This window comes from Aythya marila (genome assembly GCF_965140915.1).
Source record: "Aythya marila genome assembly, chromosome: 2".
Taxonomy (NCBI): domain Eukaryota; kingdom Metazoa; phylum Chordata; class Aves; order Anseriformes; family Anatidae; genus Aythya; species Aythya marila.
This window is the reverse complement of record NC_139043.1, coordinates 65,910,235-65,919,537: the sequence shown is the minus strand read 5'-3', so window position 1 is coordinate 65,919,537 and position 9,303 is coordinate 65,910,235. Positions and strand designations below refer to the sequence as shown.

At 43.6% G+C, this 9,303-nt stretch overlaps 2 protein-coding genes across 5 annotated transcripts in view; both read left to right on the top strand.

Moving 5' to 3' along the window:
• The first annotated feature begins 1,077 nt into the window (after positions 1–1,077).
• GLB1 (galactosidase beta 1) overlaps positions 1,078–9,303 on the top strand; it is a 52,099-nt gene continuing 43,873 nt past the window's right edge. For both annotated transcript variants that reach the window (XM_082754957.1, XM_082754956.1), the window contains exon 1: positions 1,078–1,196. In XM_082754957.1, the coding sequence (XP_082611083.1) occupies positions 1,143–1,196 (54 nt within the window). In that variant the 5' untranslated portion in view covers positions 1,078–1,142. The remainder of the gene's footprint in view (positions 1,197–9,303) is intronic.
• Positions 1,079–8,113, top strand: TMPPE (transmembrane protein with metallophosphoesterase domain). 3 transcript variants are annotated; one of them, XM_082754967.1, is made up of 3 exons: positions 1,079–1,196; positions 3,607–5,053; positions 7,341–8,113. In XM_082754967.1, the coding sequence occupies exon 2, from the start codon at positions 3,696–3,698 to the stop codon at positions 5,013–5,015; it is 1,320 nt and encodes a 439-aa protein (XP_082611093.1). In that variant the 5' UTR covers positions 1,079–1,196; positions 3,607–3,695; the 3' UTR covers positions 5,016–5,053; positions 7,341–8,113. The 3 variants fall into 3 exon arrangements, with proteins under 3 accessions (XP_082611093.1, XP_082611092.1, XP_082611091.1); XM_082754966.1 differs by having other exon boundaries at positions 6,232–8,113; XM_082754965.1 differs by having other exon boundaries at positions 3,607–8,113.

Genomic DNA, 9,303 nt, shown 5'->3' with positions numbered 1-9,303 from the left:
CTTCCCAAAGAGATCCTGCGTGGGCTGCCCACAGGCAGCAGCTGCTGCCTGCTGCAAGAACTGCTCCCACATGGCTTTGTACCACGGGGTCCATCCATCAGGAGCAAACTGCTCCAGCATGGGTCCCCCACGGGTGGCAGCTCCCCCCAGGCCTCCTGCTCGGGCTCCTCTCCACGATCTGCAGCTCCAGCCTGGGGCCTGCTCCTGTGCGGGCTCTCCATGGGCTGCAGCCTCCTCCAGGCCACATCCACCTGCTCCACCAGGGGCTCCTCAACGGGCTGTAATGTGGAGATCTGCTCCGCCATGGTGATTCATGGAAGAACTCTACAACTCAAAGCACATGAGTTATAAAGTAGGTATGTGGTTTATTTCAGTGCTGGGTGCACGCGGGATAGCTCCCAAAGGCATGCGCACCCTAATGCAGCAACTTGCTTTGGTTATATGCAGTAAAAGGTTACATATGCATGAAGTTTCCCAGTATGCCTATACATATTCATAACCTTACCCCACTTTGTATTACAATTAGCTCCAAGAAGTAATTTCCATAAACTCCTCCCACCTGTGCTTGTGCAGTGCCTTCTGGTGGTGGCTGTCAGGGAGTTGTGGTTGATAACTCTGCTCTTTATCACCACTACTTGACCCCCTGCCTTTGTACAGACTCAGCTGTTCCTTGGCTCTTGTCCAAACCACAAGGTCAGTGTCAGCTGGTTTTTGAGACAGTTTCCCCATTTTGTCAGGAAACATCCTCTGTGAGGGGAACCGAGACTCCTTGTTTTGGTTAATTTGCACAGTAGTAAGCAAAGACACTCAGCAATATCTATTTTAATGCGATTAAACAAGCCTCCATTCTTCCATTCCTGGCTTTAATAATTATGATTGTTTTATTTAGAAATCATTAATGCGACTAAGCAAGCCAGTACTTAGATAGGAGACTGCGCGGGAATACCTAGCGTTGTAGGCCCCTGCATTTTGTCCCTTCTACTTCCGAGGCCGGACGGCGGCTCTGCCCCTTTTCATCCTTCCCTTTTCGGGCGGGGCGGGGCGGAGCAGGCCCGGCGGGCGGGCGGTCAGCTGACGGCGCCGGCTGCGGGCGAGGCGGGCCGGGTAGGAGCGCACTGTCTGCGCTTGCCTTGCCGCCCGGCATGCTGCGGCTCCTGCTGCCGGTGGCTGGCCTGGCGACACTCCTCAGGGCCGCGGTAAGTCGCGTCCCGTCCCGTCCCCTGGGCCGTTGGGTGCGGCTGTTAGCGGGCGTGGAGTGAGGGTCGTTTGGGAAGTGTGGGTGGAAAATGGCGTCTCTAGGGGCCTCCCCCGCAGGTGGAGGGTGCTGCCAGGTGTGCACTGCCTTCAGCACAGCTTTTATTTCCTCCCCACGGCCGCTGGGCCGTTATTAATTCACCTTTGGAGGGCGGGAGGCTATTTCGACGAGCTCCACTGGCAGGGGCTGGATTCTTCCCCCTTTGTGCCTCGGGGGATTCACTCTCCTGCAGGGGCGCTGTCTGGGCACCTGCAACCCGGTAATACCCCCCCCCCGTCTGGGTGAAGCAGTCCTGCTGGATGCACCCCATCCCGCATTTAGCCTTGCTTTTGAAAGAATTAATACATCCCGAGGCCTAATTAAGAAAGCCTGGGAGGGGAAGAAGGACAGGAATTGAACTGCTGTTATCTGCTAGGGACACTGCATTAGCCGGTCCTATGGGGCAGCTGACTCTTGTGGGGTGCCACCACAGGGAGCTGTGTTTGCACTTCTGCCCTTTCTTAGCTTTGATTCCCTTGTTGTATCTTGTTGGAGCTGCACTGCTGCCTAACTGGAGGCATAGGTAAACTCAGAGGCTTGCAACATGTTGTGGGAGCTGTGCTTTGTCACTTAGGCCTTGAGCTCAAAGCAAAGTTTTGCTTTTTTCTTGATATTTGTTAATTGAGAAATACATGGAAGGCTAAAGCTGTGTGAAAAGCAGTGTGACCTCATGGGATATATTTATTTAAGGGAATTCAATGATAGTAATTATGGTTGCTGAGAGGGGTAGGGTTATGACTGAGCCTTGGAGCACTGCAAAGGTAATGAATAAGAAAGGGGAACTGATTCCAACTTCAGTGGTGTGGGAAGAAGGGTGCTTGGCAAATGTAGTTTAGGTTAATCTAATGGATTGGCTTAAAGCAGGTAAGATACTTGAAAAATATACAGTGCATTTCAGTAATAAGGTAATTTCCTGCTACAGAAGGTTGTAGAAGCAAACAGGATTCAACAAAAAAGATAAAACAAATTGAAATATATCAGGCTTATAAATAACCTGCAAAAGGAGTAGGCAGGGGTGTGCCTTGTAACACCCCTAATGTAACAGTTTTATCACCTGGAGTAGTAGAGGATGAGCAGACCACAGGCAGTGGCCAGGATTGCATTCCTTTAAACAACATTCCTTATTGCTGTTGTCCAGATGGAGCGTAGCCTTGTGTCTAGAGATCCATGGATGTGAACCAGTAGGACACTTCCTATGTTCTTATCTTCCTAGCTTTATTTACTTTCTGCAGAGGCATGCATGTAAAATAGCATTTTTTTTTTTTTTTTTTAAGAATGGTGTTGTAACAGCTGTGAGGCCTTAAGGAACTGAGACTTGGACACACGCTTTCTTTCTTAACCCATAGATTGTTGACCAAGCAATGAGAGAAGGGGTCTTTCTAAAGGTTGGTCTAGTCCTCAAAAATACAGCAGGGACCTATCATCACAGAGTTGCTAACAGGGATTTCCAGTGTAATTCAGATGTAAATGATGCTTACTTGTTTGTTTTCAATCTGGAAGTGGAGATGCATTAGGTTTGCAGAGCCCGTTATGTTTTAATCCCTTTTCAATTTAATTGCATCCTGTTAGGATGCCAGGATATCCTGAAATAGGTGTCAGGTCTTAGGAACTGTACATGTAGTGGGAGTGGGCAGGAAGTGAGTAGCAAAACACAACGAGGGTTTCACCAGTCCTACCAGTTTTGAGGGCTTTGAGGAATCCTTGTTCCCCAAGGGATATCTCCATGTACGTCGCCTGCAGTTCCTAGGACCACAGCTGTATCTGGCTAGCTGTTCCAGTGGGTATTTCCCTGCTGCTGTTGTGTGTGTTTGTAAAGCCTCATATGTTCAGTAAGAATGATGCATGGTGATATGTGCTTTTGTGATGGAGCCAGATGCTTGGGAAAAAGAACATAAAACACGTGTGCTAAGTTCAGAGCAGAAGCAGCTTAGTCACAGAATCTGTATAGGGCTTTCAAATACTATGATTGCAAATAGTTTGGTGACTGTTACCAGCAGTTGTTGCATCACTGTTGTGATCTATTGTCAAATGTTTTTAGGAAGACTTAATGAGGAAATAGCAATAAAAAAATAAGGGGGAGGAATCATTGAGGCTGGAGGGCAGAGAACTTGGAAACAAACTGTCAGAACAGAGTATTTTTGGTTGACTATTTATCCCATGTTAGGATATTTCTTCCCTGTCTTTATTGTAGTTATTCTCTATGATGCAGTATCTTTGGTAGTGTGTGCAGCCTAGCAGATCCCTACTGCAGTCTGGGAAAAAGGGAATGTATGTAATATTTTAAAACGGCTGATACTGGTTCCTGGTTGCAGGCTTCATTAACCCAAGGCATCCCTTCATAATCACATTATTGTCTACTGGAGACTCCTACAGAGCAGAAGGGAGTGATCAGGAAGCAAAGATGATCTCCATCAAGCAACTGCCCCTTGAAGCAAAGGCTGCAGTGGCTGCAGGAGTGGTTTTCTTCTCCATGATGTTATCACGGAGCTATCTGGCAGAACAACTGGAGCTCAAGACGCGTCGTTGGCTTCTAAGGCTGCAGATGGCACTGTTTGCTAATTCTCTCATGTTGATAGGATCTCTTCATGTTTGGAGAAGCACAGTCACCATGTTCTACAGGTCTTCAGCTGCCAGCTCCTTCTGTTTCATGCCATGGAAAATAGCTGTACTGATGTTTCTAGCTTTGGCTCATTCAAGCTTCTTTACATTGCTATTTCTTGTTGCAGAAGAGCCCTATTTCTTTTCTTTAGCTGCCTACACTTGCCTGGGGGCCTATATCATTCTCATTTTCTTCCTCTTTGCTCTAGGCTCTGTAGAGCAGGCTTATAAGTTCTTGGCTGGGAGAGGCGCTAAGGCAGGCAGCAGCAATAAGAACAGCAGAACAGCTGTGAAGCCAGTTTTGGCAGTCATGCTGACTGTTGGGCTGACTGTCATTGGGCTATTAAATGCTTCCCAGCCTCCTACTGTGAATTCAGTGGAGATTCCAGTTTTCAAGCTGCCCTCAACAATGAACAATCTGAAAGTGGTGTTGCTTTCAGATATCCACCTGGGGCCTACAGTTGGGAAGACCAAGCTTGCAATGATTGTGCAAATGGTTAAGACTTTGAAACCAGATATCACAGTGATTGTTGGTGACCTGACTGACTCCGAGGCAGAGATCATACGACCAGCTGTTGAGCCTCTTGGAGAACTTAATTCCCCTCTGGGGACTTACTTTGTCACAGGAAACCATGAGTACTACACATCAGATGTTGGCAACTGGTTTGAGCTGTTAAAATCATTTAACATTCGGCCACTCCACAATGAGAATGTGAAGATTGTTTCGCCAAAGAGCCCTGATGATTGGTTCTGCCTGGCTGGTGTTGATGATATTGAGGCAGATGTATTGCGCTACTCAGGGCATGGCATGGATTTAAAAAAAGCTCTCAGAGGTTGTAGCAGTGAGCATGCGATTGTGCTGCTAGCTCATCAGCCAGTTGCTGCAAAGTGGGCCCTTCACGAGAGACCAGACATAAATTTAATTCTCTCAGGCCATACTCATGGAGGGCAAATGTTTCCACTAAATGCTGGGGCTTATTTTCTGAATCCCTTTTTTGTTGGCTTGTACAAAGTTGGGCAGAACACCTTTGTCTATGTCAGCCCAGGGACGATGTACTTTGGAATACCCATGAGGTTGGGCAGCAGAGCTGAAATAACAGAGATAATTCTACGCTCTCCTTGAGAAGTTTCCCATTTGACAGACTTCTGCAATCATTTTTGGTCAGTATATTGGTTCTTCTGCTCAGAAAGCAAATCCTTTTTCAGGGAAGTAATAGAAATGTGTCAGGATGGACTACAACAGGTTGAGTTAAGTCTGAGGGGAAAACCAAATTTATCTTAGGTGTATGAAACAAATGTTGAAAATACTGATGAAATTAACACTTAAAGTTCGTTATTATGGAGATTCTATGTTTAAAGACAACACTGCAATGGAGACGATGCATGTACTGTGCATGTTTAGTAATACCTGTGGCTAATTCACATTTCACTGTTTATTACACGTGAGGCAGCTGCCTTATCAAATCTCAGACCTGTGAAGGTTCTGATCTCTTGCAGTGAAATCACACATGCATGTTTTGTAGAAGGGACTACGGAGTGTCCACAGAATATCCATTCCAAAAGTCTTACAACAGAGAAGTTACAGGAAAGGAACAGTTGTACTTCTTTAGGATGTCTTTACTGCACTGTCTGTGTGCAGCATTCAGTGGGGCTCCAGGTCTGGGCTACTTACCAATACTGTGAGGTGTTAGGCAGCAGTTCCTGAAAAGCATTTTTTTTCACCATTGGGAAGTTGGGGAAGCTAATAGTAAAGGATCAAAATAGCTGTCTTTCTGCAGGCATTTTCCTCAGAATAACTGGGCATCTAGTAATTCCTGAAAGCAGCTCTAATAAAAGCAAATGAAAAAGAAACTCTTAATGTAATTTCTGTTGCTGTTTGAGCATTCAGTACCTCCTTTTGTAAAGCCCAAAGCTGAAATAATCAGGTCAGTTTGTATTTTTGTTTATGCTTAATTTCTCTTCTGTGATTTGTCTTTTATGAGAGTAAGGGGATGTTATTTGAAAGCGATGCAAATGATATTCAGTGGGTTAATGCTTGAACTTTGTTTAACGTTCTGAATTTCAAGTAAGCGATGTCTTTAAGGAAACTAAACTCTGTAGCAAGTGACTTTCCTTAATAGCATTTTTATATCAATATCCTTATTGTATGATAAGCACATAGCAGATTAACTACTACAGGATAATGAGCTATGGGGAATTTCTCTCTGCCTTTCCTAGAATGGCTTAACACAAATTATTATCACTGGGAAATATGAATGATTAGAAAAATCTTAAACATTTTTGCTTTCATGGCTCATACAGGAAAGACAGGTTGTAAATTAATATGTGTATGTTCTTAGGCTGATGAAACGGTTTTCTTCTGCACATCTCCCCCTCCTCCCCTTCCACCTCAATTCAGCTATATGAAATGCCACAAACAACACAAGCCATGGGACAAACGAGTTCTATGCTTGCAGAGACAAAGCTGAGGATGGGAGGACCAGAACTGTGGTGTTCAGTATTTTCCTGCCTTCCCATGTGATCCTGAGCCAGACACTCTTCTGTTTTACTCTTCAGTGCCTGTTCCTGTTTTCAGTGCATGTTTTAATTTTGTGGGAGAGATGTGTATGTGGGGGGGTATTTGAAGAGTACTGTGAGCTTTGTAAGGGTGAGAAGTTCTGTAGGTGAAGTTCTCAAGTCTCACTTCATTCACTCCCTTGAACCCCACCCAAGGTGGAGTTTTTAACTACTTAGCTTTTTTTGGTATCCTATTCCTCTGTGCGAAGATCTTGTATTTTTACTAGCAGGAATACTGAGCGATACTGTAAGGACATACTAGCAAATGTGTCATGTGCAATGGAAAGTGGGTGGAAGAGCTAGAGAAGCCAGTCCTCTTAATCTGAAAACTCAATGCCTGACCCAGGAGGCTCTTTACTTGTTGGACTAGATCATTCTGTTTCCCAGTACCTATAACTTTTTTTTTTTTTTTTCCGTGTGCTTTTGCAACAATACATACTTCTGCTCAAGTATCCTGCAGCTTTCACATGCATTTAGCACTTCCCATTGTCAACACAGTATCCTTTTGGGATTCTTTTCCATCAGACATCTAGTTTAAAATGGCCTTAAGTAGAAAGAATCTCCATAGCTTGTAACCCTCTGTGTTACATCAAAATACCTTAATTTGAAAGCTCTGTTCTGGATTGGGTAATGTAGGGTATTCCCTCTAGGCCAGAAGTCCTGGGATTTTGGTGTATTTACAGCCTTTTGGTGTATGTACAGCCATTAACTTGTTATTTTGAGTTATTGTGTTAAGTCAAATTTCTTTGCTAGTTTCCTTATCAGGAGGCTTTTGTAGGACTGGTTTTAGATGGCATTAATTTCTAGCAACAAGTTACCAGTCTTTTTATTTATTTTTCCTCCTCCTGTTCTGCTTTTTATTTCTCTCCTCCTTCTGTCCAAATGTGTACAGAAACCTGGCTGAAGAGATCCTTCTGACCCTGGAGTACACTGATGACTTCTGCATTACTTTGTGTGTATGTGCTCCTCTTCGCATTCTCTCAGGAGCAGATGTGGTCACACTATCATTTCAAAAATGTATTAAATTCTCTCGATGTAATTTAGTTACTTTTTAAAAAAAACACCTGCTTCTTAAAGTTTTGTTGCTTGATGATTAGTAACACTTAAAATGTTTATTTCCGTGCCAGAAAACTTCAAAGCCTATTCCTACTTTTTTTTTAATTATATATGGAAAATATCTTAGATCAACCATTTTCTTGATAGTAAGAGGAATTAATCTTTTCTAAAAGCTCTCAAAGACAGCAATCCATAACTGTCTTTTGAAGATTTTTCTATGTTTGTTCCAATTTGAGTCATATGACTGATTTAGATCCGTGTTCAATATTACAGATGACAAAAGTTGCTGTACTGCTTATTTTTTAATTTTTTAAAATATTTTTTTGTATTTTTTTTTGTATTGGATGTATTTGATCTGGAGAACTTAACTGAAGGAATGTATATTTCTTCCTACAGAAGGCCAGTTTATTAGGGGGATTGGCTGGGGCCAGGGTTTATTACCATCAGAATAATACCAGAATAATATAATCACTTTATGAAAGTTATATTTATTACAGTATATAATCAGTGGAGGTTGGTTTTGGAAATATGTAAATTGTGGTATAACAAATGCTTTAAATGTTGGGATTTAATAAAAACTTTATTACCAAGAAAGATGCCTCTAATGACCTTTTATTCTATACTAGTATTTATTGTAGCAGATAACTCTGAATAGTTTTGTTATAAATGAGGCCTGAATATTTATAAAACAAATATTTCTAAAAGGTATAAAAGCTATAAAAGGCACAAAAGGCAAGTAAACAGTGCTGGGTGTGCGGGGAGTCTGCGCTCCACCAACACGCACACATGAACATCAAACATTCTAAATACATGTATACAGAACGTTGCTTTACATAATAACACAAGTAAACAATCCTTTAAGTTCTGTAACTTAACAGTCTCCATTTTCCATTCCTTTTGAACAATGTCTTGCTTTAAGTTGTCTCCTTTTCAAGGCCAATAGGCCTGGATCAAAAGGCATGTCCAGGTCAGCAGGGGGCGTAACAGCAAAGGCCTTCAATGGCTGTAGCAGCAGAGGGGCCCATGGCGATGGCGTAGCAGTCGGATCAGTAAAGGAGCCCACAGCTCCCTCACTATCTAGCAAACCACATGCTTCTGACTGTGGTCCCACAGGGCTCTTTAAGGCCTCAGGGATTGCTCGCCAGGTGCCGAGCAATCCCACTGCAACCTTGTCATTTCTAGTTGCAGAGTCCCACACCTTGACCTCAGTTTGGTCCCATATTTGAGGCTCATAAACTGTCCAATTGTTAATAAGGAGAATAAACTGTACGGTTACCGGGACAGTCTTTGTTCCTAAGGATATATGATTCCCCATAATGCGCAACTGCTTACCAGCGAGGGGCAGTTGTGTGCACAGGTCCGCTTCTCTCAGCTCGAGCTTCTTCCCAGCTCCGGTGTGCCCATTTCCAGCGACTTTCTGTACGACCTTCTCTGAGCAGTTTGCTGAGTTCGGCCAAACCTATCTTCATGAGGCAATCAAAGTGCCTGTTCCCGTCCTGGTCTCCATCCTGCTAGCCTGTTCCTCTTCACTCCTTTTTTCCTGCTTCTTTATTGATGACATAACTTCATCGCATCGTGTTGCTGTTTTTTTTTGTTTTGTTTTTTTTAATCTTGAGGGCAGGCTCCCCTCTTATACCCTTCTCTCCACAGCAGTTCTTTTCAAAACAACTTTTCATTGGTCAAACAACTTTGAATATAACAACAACAGCAAACACACAGAAACTTCGATGCCTTAACAGCTGGAGAACAAGAAACCAGAGACTGCATGGAGTCTCCTGGATCACCCTTCTTTGTTCCCT